We start from the raw sequence: 18437 nt of genomic DNA, 5'->3' as shown, positions 1-18437 counted from the left end.
CTGCAAAATTATTGAGGTTTGGACTGGAATAGGGTTAATTTTCTTCACATCAGCTACTACAGGGCTGTGTTTTGGATTTGTGCTGGAGACAGTGTTGATAACACAGAAATGTTTCTGTTATTGCTGAGCAGGGCTTGCACAGAGTCAAGGCCTTTTCTGTCTCTCACCCCACCAGCAAGCAGGCTGGGGCTTACACAAGATGTTGGGAGGGGACACAGTCAGGACAGCTGACCATGACTGGCACAAGGGGTATTCCAGACCATATAGCATCATGCTGAGCATACCAAGCTGTGGGAGGAAGGAGGAAGGGGGGATATTTAGAGTGATGGCGTTTGTCTTCCCAAGTAACCATTGCACGTGATGGAGCCCTGCTTTCCTGGGCTGAACACCTGCCTGCCCATGGAAAGCAGGAATTAATTCCTTGTTTTGCTTTGCTTATGTGTGTGCAGTCTTTTCTTTACCTATTGAATTGTCTTTATTTCAACCTATGAGTTTTCTTTAACCCTTCTGATTTGCTCCTTCATCCTACTGTAGAGGAGTGAGTAATCAGCTGTGTGGGGCTTAGTTCCTGGCTGGGGTTAAACCATAACATCTATATATTGAATTACTTACGTATATTTCTTTATCATCCAGGGAACACCAGTATTTGTTCATGCTGGACCTTTTGCTAACATTGCACATGGAAATTCTTCTGTTTTGGCAGATAAAATTGCCCTTAAATTAGTTGGAGAGAAAGGATTTGTAGGTAAGTAAATACTCAGTTTATTGTATTATGATCTGTTGGTAAATTGGCAGTATTGCAAGTGAATGGAAAAATTAGTAGTTAAAGGTAAGAATGCTAATTTGTTATTAATATCAGTATAAAATAATCTTACAGTGAGTATATAATAAGCCAAAAGCACTTCTTCTCTTACCTTGCCTTTCGTCTCAAGTCCTGTCACCATGGTCCTGTCACCATGTTTGAGACTCAACAAGGAGTCTGAACCAGTCAAATGACTGGATTGCATTGAAAGAGATATCCTGTTGTTCAATCTATTGGTATTCATCTGGCCACACTTGATAAACCAACAGAAACCATTCTTTTTTCCTGCTGAATTATTTCTCTACCAGTTCAGTAAAGTCAGCCAAATCAGAGGTCAGATGTCCCTGAGCCAGTGCAGAGGACTAGCAGAGGCAAGATGGTAGAAGAAAGATTAATACAGCCTCATTTTGGTGGCTGTGAGCCATTAGGTTAGTCCAGCTGCATTGTCAAACCTCACCATGAGGCCCTTATGTTCCCATGAAAGCATTTGAGTGGACAGACTCTTTTTATATTAGGAATTCAGCCTGCACAAACAACAATAGACACACATAGAGCTTACAGTTGCAGGCTAAATAAACTTGTGGCTGAACAATGAACTAGCTTTTATAAAAATCGTAGTGACTGTTTAAACCTTAGAATTAATTAAATAAAAGGGGTGTTGCTTCTTTGCAGTAGTAATGCTGCAGCCATTCTCTTCTATGTCCTGAACACCCAGGATGGATTACGTTAATCCTAAAGCTGGAGTTCGAGTACCTGTGGAACAATGCTCTTGAAAAGAGGCAGCAATGTGAAAAATGTAGCAAGGTTTCTTATGCTAGCATCCTTAAAACTAGTAGAGAAACATGGATATATATGTTTATGTCATACCTACATATTGGAAAGGATTTTTTTTACAGTGTTGTACAGCTTAAAGGTCTGTTTATATCCCTCTATTCATCAAACATCCATTCAAAGAATATTTTGCATTCTGAATACATTTATTTAATGATAGTTGAATTTGTATTTCACTGGGCCATGTTTGTTGTCACATGGATTTGTGGAATGAAGAGCAAAATCATTTAGGGTAGCTAACATTTTTCGTAAGCCGTGTGAAATGACTTTGTTTCTGCAGTGAGCAATCGTTTCAACTGAGGAGTCAGTTGTGTATCAAGTGAGGGAAAGTATGTTGGCGACAGTCTTGAGTCTTGATCCTGGTTTCAGAGCCCAAAATGTATTGCCTTGTATTTGGATTCCCTTCCATTGAGTGCGTCCCTCAGGCACTGAGAGCATATCCTTGCATTTCGTGCTTTTTTTTCAGTCTTATCCACCTGTTTGTCTTTAACGCTCTTTTCTGCTTTGTTTGTCTTTGGCTCCAGTTTCTCTGTTGGGAGACAAAGCAGCATAGCTTCAATATAGGAAAACCTTTGTGCGTTGCCAGCTAAAGGCTCTTGTTCAGATTTTATTCCACAGAACACAAATCCCCATGAAACTGGCTTCAGAATAAGACTGCCTTTGCTCTGCAGAGCCAGGAACTTCAGCATGATTTGTAGATCCTTGTTAGATTATTAAAAGCAATAGTTCACAGAGTGGCCTGCTTAAATAAACTTTACAGGTAGTCACAAGAGTAAATGTTTGTTCTAATGGTTGTAATTACCCTAAGCTTTATGGTTTAAAAAAATAAATTTTTTTGGTAACTAGTCAGAGCACATGGGCAGAGACTACATGTAGCACTCGCTGGTTTATTAAATACTGTTCTATCCTACCCTACACAACCGAAGTCTAAAATCACAGCTACAAAGTGTGCACCAGTCCACACTGAGGTAACATCCATACCGATGGAGAGCCCAGTGCCTTGTGAATCTGTGCAGCAAAGCAGGTAGCAAAAAACTCCACTGCATTCCTGCTCACTGTGGAGTTTGCCTGACCCCTGCATGGCCATTGAAATTCCACGGAGAAAGCTGATCCAGTAGTTAATTCAGACAGCTGGCGTGCAGGGCAGCTATGCTGCAGTTAGGTAAGTAGCTGAATAAGTTTAGTTACTCTTGCTAAAAATAAGTTTTCACTGTTCCACATTTCCCTTTTGTCAGTGTTCTTGTGCATTAGATCTGGCACTCATTAAATCTTGTATGGGCGATTACAGTTCACATTCTGCCATGTAGGTTAGTTCCACAAGCTCAGGAAAAAATCCAAAAGGTGCTAGGAATAGAGAAAGGTATCTTGCAGAACCACGTGGCTGGGAGAGGCATTTTAGGGACCACAGGCTATGAGATAGCTCTCAGTTGCATCCAAAGCAGGAACATCAAAAATCTGTGACAGAGTCTGCTATTAAATTATTTTCCTGAATAGTAGAATTAATACCTTAATGTACATATGTTACCTCACTCACAGAGCTGAGATGGGATGATGATATAAAAGATATACAATTCATTTATTTATTGATTTATATATTTAGAGTTTATAGCTATTTCTTTTTTTTTTTTTTTTCACTTACACTGTATTTATTTTAGAGGAGAATTTCCTGTTAAGTGTGTGGACAGTACTGAGGAGAATAGCATGGCTTGAATTTGCAACACAGTTTTACAAATACAAACTTTTTAAACTCTCTGTCCTGGTTTAGGCACCCTCCTTCCTCCAGCTGCTTGTTTCCAGTCCTTTGCAACCCCTCTGTTTCACCAGCACACCTGTTCACAAAGCCACGTGACAAGCTAAACTAGAGCCTTGGTCTCGATTGAAAACAGCTACAACAAAAAAAATTCCTTTCCTTCCCCCTCACAGACAGTGTCTGGGCAAACAGCTTTGTGTGACAGGGGGAAGATGAGATAATGCCACGTAAGATGGTGTTTTTGCTGAAATAAATATTTATAGTATTATAGCCACATTTGGAGCTTTCAAGTGCCAGTAAAGCTACTGTGGATGATCAGACTGAGCTGATCACAGTGAGCCTGTCCTGCCAGAGCAGCTAAGCCTGTCTCCTTTCTCAGCCTGTGCTCAACTGTTTTTGCATGACATCCCAGCAGAAACCTATTGCCCTTTTTGTTGGCTTAGTTTTCTGCTGACTTAACACAGAAGCGGTTCAGCCCAGAGTCACAAAAACACCAGAGCTGGTGCAGGAGAGGGTGAGCTGGGACAGCCAGCAGTGAGAAACCAATCTGTTGTGTAGATCCAATTGCTTGTGTGACCATGTGCCACAGCCAAGGCAAAAAAAGAGAAACCTTCTCAAAATGTTCTTTTAAAATTTATTTTTAAACCTTACTTTCTCTCTCTGGCCTGCATTGCCTGTTTCTCTGCTTGCTTTTCAGCTGGAACGGCATCGTGCTGTGTCTTTTGAGTAGTGTCAGGTAACAGTGATGTAGACAGCCTGCTTTAAAAAAAAATCTAAATGAAGTTTAACCATTGAGTCCTGTTGTGAACCCTCCCTAACTGAAGGCAGTCCCTGCTTCAGTTTCAGGTATCCAAATGAATCAAAGGCCCTCATTAGGTTTTAGATAGCTTAAGTCTTTTAGCTCAGCTTTTCCTTTCTCTCTTTCCTGAGCCTTGTTGCTATGCACTGGTAACTCAGTCTTTTTGCTCTAATTTTGAGTTCTTCATGTGAGTTTTGCCACTGAACTTTAAGTGCAATGCCACAGCTGCCACTGGCTGGTTTGCACTTGTCTGTCCTCTCAGCTTTTTAGTGTTTCCCTGTAGATTCCCCCCAGCCCTGCTGCGAGCGAGAGTGGCCCACTGAGCATGGCTGCAGGCATCCCCTGCATGGGGAGCACCCACATTGTGGCACAGTGAATGTACCCATCATCACAGCTGCTGTGTCCCTGGAACTGTTGGTTTTGTGGCTCTCTGAACTCAGGGCTTTCCTGAGCTGTCAGTGTTTCAGAAATTATTGCACTACACAACTCAACAGAGTACCCCATCCATCTCTTTAATCCCTTGAGGTTTCAGCTGAAGAGAGGGGTTACTGTACATCAGAAGACAAGTGAAGCATGAGTAGATCCTTGGAATCCTAAAGCAAAGTTCTTCTCAAGTTTGTTTTTCAGGTTTGAACTTCATGTTTGTCAATTGCTTTCTTTGCTACTCCTGGTAAGCATGTCACATTAGATGCTGAGAGCATGCTGTGCTGGGCAACTTTGTCCTGGTGTGTTTTATCAGGTGACAAGAAGGGAATTACTGCAAACTGTTGCTGACTTAAGAAAAGTTCACTTTCTTTGATGTAATTGGAAAGAATTTGTAGAAGCAGTAAATTTTTATAAGCTAAGTAATTGACTCTTTTTATTGTGTTGGTACTCTGTTGGTTAGAGTAAGCTAATGATGCTAGCTGTTCTAAGTATCTCTTCAGTATATACAAAGTTGTATTTCAAAGGGTATCCATTTTACATACTCTCAGAGCAGACATTGTTTGACAAGTTTATAAAGTGCCTTATAAAAATCGTATGTGTTTAATACACTAAGTGAATAATCTTCAGTAGATTTTTTTTAAAGGCATAAGACACTTCAATCCATTTTTTAGTGTACTCTTTTTCCAAAAAAGGAAATAAAGCCCAAATACTTTGGCTAAACTTCTTTTGGCACCACTAGTACATGTGATATTATTACATTTAAATGTCAAGTTCAAGGATTTATTTTTAATATTTTTTGCTTGATACTACAGGCAGCAACAGATACCATTAGAAGGGGATTCCATGCCGTGACCCTCCAGAAAGCTTTAATTTTTAAGAGTCTGCCCAGCATCTTTCTAGCTTGTGTTTATTTAATCTCTGACTTCTTCACTCTTATTTTCACAAAGAAACCCCAAATTGTACTGTGATTGCATTCCAATATTTTGCTGTCTGAACAATGTGGCTTTTCTTGTTAAAGTGTTAACGCAAGGCTAAGGTTTTGCGGTATAGGATGGTTGATGGCATTATCAGTGTAGGTGTTACTTGCCTAGTCTTGATCTGTGTGTCCTACAAACTAGGAAAAGGATGTTCAGAACTTTACAGTGGTTTTCTCTGACCCCATTCATAGTGCAGCTGCCCAAGCAGCTGTGCTGGGCACAACTGTGACAGTGGTGGGGAGGGGGAGGGAAGGTGATACTGTGTTAGTTGGTATTGCTGAGAGGCTCTTAAAGTTGTGGTCTAATAATACAAGTCTCAGTGGTACCACAAACTGCAAAATAAGGTACCATTACTGCTAGAAGGTCCATGAATCTGTGCCGTTCACTTGTGGGTGGTGGTGCCATTCACATCCAGGCTGCCGTTTTTATTGCTTTCCTCACAGCTGCTGAGGTAAAAGTAAATTCCATTTCTTTCACTTGCTGTAAAGTGGAAACAAAAAAATCATCTCCTTCTTTATGCTTTTAAAATCTTAGCAAATTTTCTTACCAGTAATCAGGAAAGTCTTCAGAGACAAGATATAGTGCAATGTGTTTTTCTTCACTGGCATGAAGTCAGAGTTCCTGAAAGCTGAGTTTCCTTACTGCCTTGTCACAAATAATCTGGGTGCAGATCATGCTTGCTTATAGCTTGCTGCAACTGGAAGTTGGGTGACAATGATTTAAATTACTATCTATTTCTATTGCAAGAAGTGCTTAAAACACTCTTGAAATAATTTATGAATTATTATGTGAAATGAGAATCAAACTTTTTCTTTTATTCAGAGTCCTTGAGAAAGTTGACTCCACCTTGTCGCTGCAGATTTCTATAAATTTTTTCTTCTGCTCTTTAGCATACACTGCAAAATAAAGCTTCGCAGAAGGAAGATTGAGTAGAAGAGAGCTGTCCTGAATATTTTTGTGTGTAAGGAAGTATTCTAGCATTGACTTCAGTATCATATGTCATTATATTTCAGAACTGAATTAATTTGAAATCATATTAATTATGCAAAGCTGAACTCAAAACTGAAAGTTGGTATTGATCATGAACTATTGAATTATGTCTAACCAATATTACACTTGGCATAAAAAAGTAATGTTTTGCCCAGTCAGGAGAGGTGGTGCTATTTTGAAGACAAAACCTCCTAAATTTGTGGACTGTCTTGTAGTGAGATTTTACCTTCTTCCCTTTAAAAAAAAATATGTCTAAAATACGTGTTAGAAATTTACTAAGTCTTTCCTTGCTTTGAAGCATATTTGTAAATGTTTGTTCCCAAATCTGCTGTTTATATCCAGAATTGCAAGGGGCAATTTAGAGGAATAAAATAACATGTGATTATAAATCATCAGCCATTTAGCTGAGTTCTCTGCTTTATCTGACAAGCATATCAAGTGATCTCCTTCATAAGCCGACTGAACTCCCGTTTGAAACCAGCTAGGATTTTTAACTCTTGCTACTGGTGAGCTGGCTGGGTTGCCGTGGCCAGTTTGGATTCATTTGTTCTTTTTTTTTTTAATACTGTGTTACAGTTTAGTCCTCTCTTCCTCAAGTGATAATTTTTTATAATACTGTCTCTAACTATTCAAGCACACATTTTCCATATGTCATGGTGATTGACTTAATACTGCTAGGCTCCCAGTTTCCTCCTTGCTGTTTGCAAGTATGAAGTTCCCAAATCATAGGTCAGATTTTTGTCATTTTTTCTCCAATGGCAGTAACTCTTTACTAACAGCTTTCATTCTGCTTCTCTTCTTTTCTTCATAAATCCACAGGAATTTTTTCCTGTGTGATATGCTTTCAAACTTTGTTGTTGCCAATAAACTCCATCAGTGTTCCTCAGTCTTTCTGCTGAGGTGGTTTAACAAATAGTAAATGAGAACCCTGGGGCTGGTCCTCTCTCCTGTCCCACAGTTCTTGTGTGGTGGCTGCCTATTCTCTCCCTTAATCATGTAGTTATGTTCTTCCAGCCTTGCTGACAGACTCCAATGTATTGCTGTAGCAGTTTCTTTTGTTTCTCATCACTGATGAGATGTTGTCCTATTTTCATCACTGGAGAAAGTTTTTAATCTGGCATAGCCTGCCTCTGGTAGACAAAGGTTATATTTCTTACTTGTTTCAATTTTTTTTTAAGTTATACTCCTCTTAAAAATCTGTTTGGAAACCATAAAGCCTGTAGTCACTCAGATTTCCCCCCATTCCTTGTACATTCCTTGAAAATAGGTTTTGATACTTTTCAGGTACAAGGCACCAAAAGAAAAGGAACTTATTTAAGATGTTGATACAAGCTTTGCAGTTTGTTTTTTCTTCTTCTTCCAGGATTTTGAAAATTCTGTTTCACACTTTATTAAGAGCAGTGGATTCATCTCTTGTGCACTTTGGGCCTTTAATTCCATTTTTAATATATTACAGCAACCTCACATTATTAGCTTCTGGTTTTTAATTTGTGAGGCTGAAGACCCTTGTAATTTGTTTGCATTTCCTTTGCAGGCTCTGACACTTGTTCTCTAGCATAGCAGCTCGCTCTGTCTTTTCCTGTCTTTTAGAGCTCGTGTAATTAATAGTGACGTTATCTTCTATTCAAAAAGTTCATCTTGCAGGATAGCAAAGCTGTTTATTTGACTGCCTTTCCTCCTAGTGACCAGAAGTTACCACGGTTCTCAGGCCAGATTTCATGTGAGAGACCAGGCATTTTAATTTGTACATTTAGAGAATTTTGAAGTAGTTGGTGATTTCAGTATGAAGAAAGAAATTTTAATGGTTACATGACAGAAAATAATTAAGAGCATGGCCTTGTCACAGTTATTTTCAATGGGGTTTTTATTGTTTCTGGGTGGAATGATGCTGCTCTGTGCCTCACTAGAAAAGGAATTAAATGGTTTTTCTCAGACTAGGAGCTGTGAAGGGGTATGTGTGTTGGTTGTGTGCTGAATGAAGTGTCACACGGTGACTGAGCTGGCTGGGTGTCAAACAAGTGGAGAACTGGGCATGCATAGCTTGTTTGAGAAATCCATGTTTTCTTCCCTTCATATGGATTTTCAGAGTAGAACAGAGATGCAGTGAGATGGTGTTTGGGATGGTATTGAATGCCTGGGGAATGTGTGTGATGATGATGGGGAGGCAGGAAGGGCAGTGGGAGTGTTCCTTCTGGCTGGCTGGTAACTAGAGCTGGCTGGCTCCTGAGGAGCTGGTGCCATGAGGAAACCTGTCCTGTCTCCTCTTTCTGGCCTAGTGAAAGACAAGGAGACAAAGCTGCCAAGCCCATTGCTTGCCACCAGCAGCACACAGTCTCTGATGGAGATCTCCTGGTCTGTCATGTGGCTGTGGCGCTGCAGGGCCTGACAGGAGCCATACATCTTATTCCTACCTCCATCCTTGACTGGCTTTCTGGCCTTGAGCAAGTAATTTCAGCCTCTATGCCTGCACATATAATCCCATTCTTCCTGATGTGTTTTTTCAGTTTACAGACTTTCTTGGGGGCAAAAACTGTCTCACCATAGCCAAGTGGGGAGATGACAAGCACTGCTATAACAAGAACTTTAAGGTAACAGGGCTTTTGTAGAGCCATGGCAGCTGCCAGTACTTAAACATGCATCAGGAATTTACTTACAATCTAATGTGGTATTTTAATGTCCTGTATGCTGACCTCTTCTGCAACATGTTAGAGATGAACACAACTCTTTCCTCTGGCAGTGATATTCATAAACTAAATGGAGTGTACAACTGTTAAGGGCTATCCATTATTCTCAGTCTCAGGATAGTTACCCAGAGGTAAAAATAGATAGGAAGGATCTGTCATTCATACAGAAAGTAAAGGCACTGCCCAGTTCCTGATAAATAAAATACCATTCTACTGAGTAGAAACTGATGACATTGCAACTTCTGTTTATTTTCCCTTCCCTCCTCAAGTTTGCAATCTTACCTAGTTTTTAAACTCCCAATGCATAAGAAGCAGTTCCTTTTGTTCTCTTGTTACCTACTGGTTGTATTGTTTTCATTTATAAGAGGAAAAGAACCAGGGGTTAAAAAAATTGCAAACAGTAAAACATCGTGTATGCTAGGAAGTTCTCTTAATTCATCACTTGGCAAAGGAAATAAAAGCAGGCTCCCTAGCTAACAGCATTACTTTTGCTTAGGGTTATTTGGCAGAAAATCCATCATCCCCTCTCCATTTGTGAGTATTTCATATTGACTTGCACCCTTTAGCAAGGGTCAGCAGGGCAGAGTATGCATAAAGAGTTCAAGTCCCATTTCAAAGGCTCAATTTTAATTTTAGTGGATGGTTTCTTTTTAATATCAGTTGAAAATGTTAGCTCTTTATTAGACTGTTGGTTCGTTGGTTTACTGACCTTTTGATACTGAAACTTACTGTTCTTTTTATGGACAACTTGTATAAGAATTAGGTTTCTTCAGATATTTAGATCATGTTGGAGAAACCAGTGTTTGCTTTTTATTTTCTGACTGGTTCTAATCTGCAAGTGCTTTGTTTTCTGAAAGCTTTTATAATTAAAATTGTTAATAATGTACACATACGGAGGGGGCAATGTTTGTTTGTTTATTTACTTTGTGTATTTACTTTTGGAATGGCTGACTTAATTCGTCAGGATTCCAGAGAAGTCAATACAAATGTGGAATATGGAAAGGACATAAATACATGTATTTTCATTTTTGATTATGGTAATTATAGTAGGCAAAGTTTTAATATCCTCTAGCACAAGTTTACATTTTGCAGAATTGATTTTCTGTTTTCTGCTAGTATTCCATAAGCTCACGCACACTGAGAGCTCTGTTAACAGGTGTTTCAAAAAATATTGTTTAAAGTTACATTTTCTAATTCGGGATCAGAACTCTGATATGTTTTCTTCTCATCGTGTGCTGCACTCTCTACCAGCCCAATTAAAATAACATGGTTTGGGGAAAAGGTTAAGATTATATCTCTAGATGTTCCTGGAAGAAAAATGCAAATGATAAGGGTTCCAAATATTTTTATTTACAGATAGTTTGTTTTGCCTCAGAGATGAAGTACTATGTGGTAGTACAATATAAAAGAAAAATAGTGTGATTTCTCTGAAAATATGCTAACTTTGAATTGTTGTTTTGTTTGGGTTTTTTAGTTTTCAAGCAACAAACTCTATGTATTATTGTATGTTGGGTACTTTAACAGAAAATAATTGCAGAAAAATAGTTATTTCTCTTCAAAAACAGAAAGTATGTTTGTTTACATATCTGATCTTAACACCTAATGGGATTAGCTTTAAAGAAAAGTTCAAGAATTCATGTCTAGGGATGTAAATTTGTTTCTAAACCATTTTTAAACATTTTAATGAGATTGCAAATGATGCTAGGTTATGTATGGCCAGTATGATCGGAAGAGTGGTGTATTGGCAAATAGCCAAAGTGCTTTTGAAGGTCAGATGTTGATAATATTTGAAAGTGTTCTGTGATTCTATAAAATAATACATTAAAAGAAAAGATTAATATCCTAAATGGTATCTCAGGGTCAGTTTACTGCTCTGACCTTGTAATTTAATTTAATTTTTGCAGTTTTATAAATCTGCTGTTTAATTAACCTGATTTGATTGAGAAAACAGATTATATTCAGATACAGTAAGAAAAAATGTAGGTTACAGCCTTTTTAAAATTTCGGGTGGCCTACCTGTCTTTTTATATGGTTGCCCTATTTTTTGGTCCCTTTATCTTTGGCTTTCTGTGCCGGCAGCTTTATTGAGGCTGACAATATCAAGCTCTTCAACTTTGCTACCTGCACATGCTTCTAATGTATTTTCAGCTTGGCACTGGCTGCAAGCTCTGAGTGGGAATGAAGCTTCAGGGATAAGCAGATGCTTTACATGCATGAGGACACGGTATCTTTGTGCTGCCTCCATCTACTGCATCTCAAACAGAGCTCCCAAGAGACTGAGTAACAGCTTCATAAATCAAGGGTTGCAGGTTCAGCCTTTCCAGAAGCCAATTAGGAATTCGGTATATGTTTTGGGGTTCTTCACTGCACAAGGAGCAAGAAAGCACAAAAATGTGGGGGAGGGCTAAAGGATGATAGAGTAGCTGAGATGACAAGATGATGGGCAATTATGAAGAGGTACTGAAAAAAAAATTAATAATTTATAACCCATAGTAAGGAGGGATCAGCTAATAATGTAGAAATATTTCAGAAATGGTAATGGGTAGTTTGCAATGGCAATTGTCTTACCCTGATAACATGAATTGTGGTTAAGTGGATAAATTCACAATAGGCATTAAAGAATTGGTTTAGCCATGAGTAGTTGAAAGGATTTGTCTTGTACACCAGCAGAATTATGGTTTGGTTTGATTTTGGTTTTGACTGCATTTTTAACTGGGAATTCCATGTAGGAAGATAGGATTTGTTGGTGTGTGACCTTAGTACCTTCTCTCTCCTCAGTTTGTAATTCTTTCGGTAAGATAAATTACACATGATGTCATATCATTGAACAGACACAAGTTATTTTCCACAGCAATTTTAACCAGTTGAATTATTTTTTCTTATCAAAAAATTATAGGGAAAACAGTAAATACATATTAGTAAGTTTGTCACAGATCACCAATCTTACACTTTGAGTAGAAGTTCAAATAACATTTTGTATATTTTATTTTAAAAATAGAGGTGATTACAACCAAACTAACGCCTACCTGCAAAAGGTATTGGAGAGTTTCCATCTGAAAATCTTCCGTGGTTTCCGAAGTTGCTTCTGCTGCATTTCTCCGTGTATGTGGCTATCTCACGAAGTCTTGCAGCACAGTGGGCTTTACCTGCCTGCTTCTTTTACCCTCCTCTGCTCTTCTGTGGCTTATGCTGCATGTTCTCTCTACTAGGCATTATTTCCTGTCTCTTAAAATGCTACTAACAGTACCTGGTGTTCTCTGTCCCCATGGAGCATCTTTCTGTTTACTGATATCTTAAATTTTGTGTGCATTTGATACACGAATTGCAGTCTGTGTAGAGTAATTTCCACTCTCACAGAACTCTCCAGCAAAGCTCTTGGGATGGTCTTGTAGAGTAATTTACAGCGTTTGCATCAGATGTTTCACTAGGCCATTTTTGCATCAAGACAAACTGCTAATGCAGGGGAATACTCTTCATCCTGGGGATACATAACAGGAGATGCCCCTTTCCATGAATTTCTAAGACATGTAGTTGTGCTGTCAAGAGTAGTGTTGGTGTCCTCTCCCAGGCCAATCATGAAAGGAAGGAATTCTGTCTCCTAGCAAAGACTTAAGTGGAATGAAATAAAACCAGAACCTGTTTGTCCTTCTAGGAGAAGGGTTTCCTACATGTGTACAGGGAAAAGACAGTGCCTAAGTCATGGACAAAATCATTATCATAATAAGCAAGTGCTTCCCGGAATTTTAGAAGGGCAGAGTGGAGAATGCTTCTCCATGTGCCTGGTGCAGAGTCAGGGGGGAGCTGTACCACGGCGGCTGCCCAGGGCGAATAGCTGCATGCACTGTGGGGTGGGCTCACACTGCGGTGATGGATGACTCGGTGCCTGGCGTGCCTCGGGTGATTGCGCAAGTGACAGGAGCATTGATCATCGTGATTCAGCGGCCCTTTGTTGTGCGGCATTCGCCGCAGCCTCGGCCGACACCACTCTTCTGCTGTCTGTGCACAGATGCTTTTGTTCTGTGATGAGAACGAGGAGGAGCTCGGGCGGCTGGCAGAGTGATTCCCTGGGCTCTCCTGCTCTCCTAGCCATGACCATCCGAGGTCATGCCAGAGCATCCACAAGCCGGCTTGTGGTGAGAGGTGCTGCTTAAATGGATTTTGTCTCTGTGTTGAGATAGGCTCTGATGGTAGCTTGTCTGGCTGCAAAAATTGTGTATTCCTCATTCACTACCTGTATCATCACTCATTGCCCGATTGTATTTCTGCTGCTCTTCAGAAAGTTTGTCTTCTTCCAGGGTGGTTTGTCTTCACTGCGTGGTGGTTTGTCTCAAGAATAGGGTTCTTTGCATCCCTTTTTCACAGAACAGTGCAATATTGGTGCTAAAGCAGGCATCGCTTCATGACCATTTGATTAAATGCTTAGAACTTTTCCAGGCAAGAAATTTTCAGGCTCTCTGCCTGCCCCTTGAAGTTAGTGTTTTCCAGATGCTTGTAACATGAATTCTCAAAGCATGTTCAAAGTCCATTTCCAATAGCTTTTTCAAGGGGAATGTAGAAGGACCCAAAACCTGAGAGCTCAACAGAAAGCAGTTTCCCTTTGATGAAAGGTGCATTGGTGGCAGGAGTGTCAGCCAACCAGATCTTTTAAAAGTGAAAGTAAATGGAAGTTTGGTAGTGAGATATGCATTGAGAAACATGGTTTAAGTGTGATGAAATTTATTTTAAGCTCTTAGGGGGATACTGTGGGTACCATAAGTTAATACACTCCTTGCAGAACTGCAGAAGAATAGCCTTAAATGAAGATCCATCAAGTGCTGCTGTTAATTATTCCTTCCACGCAACTCCAAATAAAAAAGTGGTGAGGTTTTAATTTTGTAATTACCAGAAGACTAATAATTCTTTTGCCAAAGGCCATGGTGATCTTTGAAGTATGTAATGTAATTGCCTTATTCCTGTGCCATTAATTGTGCTACAAACGTGGTCATCTGTCTTATGAGCAAATGTTACTCTGTTACCTCAAAGAAAATGTGCTATGAATGGTGAAAGGATGCAACCAAAAATTCACAGCTCTTTTGTTTGAATTTTTCTGGTTAATGTTATAAGAGAAGGAGGTTACAAAAGGGGGGCTGTGTATATTTGGTTAGTGTATTCAGCTATTCATTACAATTCATGTCAGGGCCCAACACTTAGCCTATGAGTTGCGAGTCTTTACATGATTATAGGACACAGAAATTAAGAGAGAGTGACTGTAAAACCCAGCAGGTTTATCAGAGGGATTCAAAGAAACATGTAGCCCATGAAACCACATTCGGCTCACTTAATTTCTATTAGAATGAATCGTTTGTGACTTGTAAGACATCTTCTGTTTTTTAATCTCTAGTAATAAATCTAAATAATGAGCTCATTACTAGTGAACTGCAAGAAAATGTCAGATTTTACATTTGAATATCCGAATATGGTTTGACAAGGTGGCTAGGAAAGAATTAAGTTTTCCGCTGCTGAAATGTATCTTCCTTCCTTCCCTTGTTTCTGCTGCTTGTTTGAACATGTTCAGACACTTCTCTGGTCTTACTTCAACTAATTCAAATATAGCCCAGTGGAAAAAATTACAGGTTTTGTTTTGTTTTGTTTTGTTTTTTTTCTCTGTGTATTTGTATGTTTTCACTTTCTGTTCAGCAAATTCCAACAGTTTACCTTCCAATTAAATGAATGCCAGAAAAGGCAGCAGGGACAGAGCAGGAGAGAAAGATAGAAGACAGAAAAATGAACAGGGATTGCCCTTTCAGCAAGGCTGGGTGCTCATTTGATTCAGCCACAGTGGAAAACCATGCCCTAAATAGGTGGTTTGGAGACAGGAATCACTGCAATTGCATTTCTGTATATTTTCAAGACGGGGAGGCAAGCAGAGCTGTGGAGATGTGCAGAGCATGCTTTCTGTCACACAATGCTACCCCTGTCAGCTCCTGGATTTTCCAGTTTGATTCCCACCCTGAATTTAAAAACCAACATCTGCAGCATACATACATAAACAGGCCTTTAACACCCACAAAGAGCAATTGTGTCCTTGATCGTCAGAGGATTGAGATTTAAGGGTTTTCTTTACCTGTCTGGCTTGTAGTAAATAAATGAACTTTCTGCAATTCTTTTTTGTCTATAGTGTGGGAATAGTCTATATGAGTCATTGTGCCTATTCTTTTGTTTAATGTATGGGATGCTCTTGGAAAGTTAACAGCAATTGATATTAAAAGTGAGTAACTCTGAGAGGTTATGAGGTAACCTTTAGTTTCTCATTTAAAGCTGCTCTGCATTTCAATGGTAAAATTACTTTCTTATGGAAAAATAAATGTTTCTAAGGAAAATATTGAAATAGCTTGTTATGGAGTCCCAAGGGAATCAGCACTTAAATTAAATGTATTCCTGGGAGCCAAGTTTCCTGTGCAGCCCTTGCTGCCAGGACGCAGTGACTGTTAGTGGAGGCCTGAGTCTCAGCCAAAGGAGATAATAAGACTCCTTTGAAGGAAGGCAGAATGAATTGCCATATCTGCTGGTTCAGTCAAAAGCATGGATTGTGTGTCAACAATCAGAAACCTCCAGTGCCCAGACCTTGGTGGGGCAAACACTGCCCTGGCATCTTTCTTTAGCAAAGGGTGGAAAGTACACATTACATCCAATTAGCTTATGGTCTGTTAAACTTAGGGGCAAGTATTTTTCCTATTACCTTTTCTTCTAGACCTCACAACAACAACATAAAATTTTGACAACCAGTGCAAAGTATTTTCTTCATGGCATAGAAAATGTTCAGGCTTAACAAATTCATGTGTAGTTTTCTGCTGGACTTTGTGTTCAGCAGTGGTAGCAGTCAGTTCCTGTGTTCCATGACATCTGAAAATGCGTGTAAAGAAAAATGAACAGGAAAACTCCCTCTGTAGGTAGGGGAGGGGAGCAGGGAAAAAAGTATCTGTTACATTCCAGAATCAGTCATAATAATGGAAGTTCACATCAAATAATTGCTAGAGTCAAAATGGACAAACATCTGGCTTATTCATCCCTAGCTATACTAACAAAAATATGATATCCTGTTAGAGAAATCACTGACCATCCTGGTTTATTTTGGCGATTGTGCACCTTGGTATTTTTCACTTAATAAAGAACATATCAGTACTTTATTGCTAGCATATCTCCAGTTCCAGGTTCACAGTTCATGTGCTTCTGTGACTTTGAACTCTTCCTTTCCTGAGTTTACCAGCAGACAGCTGCACCAGAACAGATATGTTTACATGTGGGGAGTAAATGGCAACTTGCAGCTCAGAGTTTCCATTTCCTTTTACATTGTTCAGGAATCCAGGCACACAATTCGTCCTCAAGCTTCGCCTCGTGTGTGCATCTGACTTGGCCCTTTATAGTACAAATGCTTTATTTTGACATTGATTTGTTGATACAAAGGGCTGACTAGGGAAAAGCTACTTTCACTAGAAATTACCCTCAGTAAGCATGAAGTTCAATTGTGGGTGAAATAGCTTTTTAAAAAATATTCTAAACATCACTTTCTGTAAGGCTTTTAAGCACTATATCAATGTAAGACTAATGTGGAACCACTTTATGCAGCTTTAGTGAGATAGATGTATTTTTAGATGGAGAAAAATTACATTTTGTATTAAGAGTGACGGTGAAATCTGATTAGCTGCTTAACACATGACACTGTCTATTTAATCTATTGTCACATGTAGGTGATTCCCAGATGTCCTTGGTAAGGCAGTAATTACATGAAGGAGGTTATGATAATTATAAACAAGAAACAAAACCATCAGAGTGATTTGTTCATTTGCCTGAACCCTGAAGTAGAATTACAGACCCCAGTGAAGAGTTTCTTCTGACTTTACACCGACAGACTTATTTCTGTTGCCTAGTTTCACCCCTACGGGCTTCTCCTTCCCCTTTTGTACCTAATTTTGGTATTTTGGATTCTTGCTCTGAATGAAAACCATGGTTTATGGATGATTTTGGTAGCAGGAGTGAGTGAAGTGGGTATTACATAAATGATCTCTAGGAAGACCTGTAGTAACTGTGTGTTGTGTTTTGCCTACTGGCTTTTTGAACCAAGATACTGCAGTTACCCTGATGTGTTAGAATGAGCTGCTCTTGGTCACGCTCATGTGGATATTTTAGGAGAACAAACTCTGTGACCTTACTTGAGCACTTTGATGCAGTTTAGTTCTGATATATATATGTGTAAATTAATTGCTAGACTTGGCCTATAGCCCACTCTTAACAGTAATGTAACGGCAGTACACTTCTGATACGTGAAATTTAAATTTTTAGTCCACATTCCAATGTTCTTTATTATGCTTAGGCTCTAAAACTGAAGCATAAAATCAAACAACAGGTTTGCACTTTAGGTTTTGCACTTTGTACAACCACACAGTGAGAGTCCAGAGAACTGTACTGACTGAAAATTGCACCCAGGAGATAATCTTTTAGCACTTGTCCAGCTCATCATTGAGTCTTGTCGGTGCAAGGAGGGGATCCAGAATGCAGATCAAGGCTGGAGACTGTAATAACACTGATCTAGGTCAGTATATGTTTGCCATGGAGTTGTGTTCTCAGCCTGGAAGTGCAAATACCTGTGTGTTTTCTATGAGCTTGCTGAAGGCAGATCATTTACCTCTTCACTTTCATTAAAACTGCATTAGAACTGTGTTTGTGGCCTGGAAATCAAAGCAAGCAGTTAACACCATGCTGATACCTATTACAAACCGCCTACCTGCTTTCAGGGCAGCATCCCACATAGCCATGATTCATGGGGCTGGGAAATGGTCACTTGGCAGGGCAGGAGATAAACAGGCATCCAGGGAGGGGAGCTGAAGCTGGGCAAAAATGTATAGGCAGATAGTAGTGCTTGTGTCATGAACTGTTCTTCAGTTGAAGTACATCAGACCACAACTACTTAAGTAGATGTTTGTTGCCCAAAACTTAAGTGAGTTCACCTGTGATCTGTAATTCTCTTCTATTAACAAACTATGTATGAGAAATTATTATCAAAATAAATGGACCCATGTTTTACTTTAATTTTCTGTTGTTACATGTAAAGCGATTAGCTCACCATGTACTACTTTCAATTTCTGTTGTTACATTTAAAGTGATTAGCTGGTTTATCTCATGATCACTAAATGTAGAGTAG

General features: G+C 39.3%; 1 protein-coding gene across 2 annotated transcripts in view; it reads left to right on the top strand.

Moving 5' to 3' along the window:
• The window catches only part of MTHFD1L (methylenetetrahydrofolate dehydrogenase (NADP+ dependent) 1 like), a 149160-nt gene that overhangs the window by 62275 nt on the left and 68448 nt on the right, over positions 1 to 18437 (top strand). For both annotated transcript variants that reach the window (XM_069010665.1, XM_069010666.1), the window contains one exon: positions 634 to 745. In XM_069010665.1, coding sequence (XP_068866766.1) covers positions 634 to 745 — 112 coding nt within the window. The remainder of the gene's footprint in view (positions 1 to 633; positions 746 to 18437) is intronic.

The sequence above is a fragment of the Aphelocoma coerulescens genome, chromosome 3, assembly GCF_041296385.1.
Source record: "Aphelocoma coerulescens isolate FSJ_1873_10779 chromosome 3, UR_Acoe_1.0, whole genome shotgun sequence".
NCBI lineage: Eukaryota > Metazoa > Chordata > Aves > Passeriformes > Corvidae > Aphelocoma > Aphelocoma coerulescens.
Note: the sequence above shows the minus strand (reverse complement) of the source record. Positions and strands in the feature narration are given on the sequence as shown.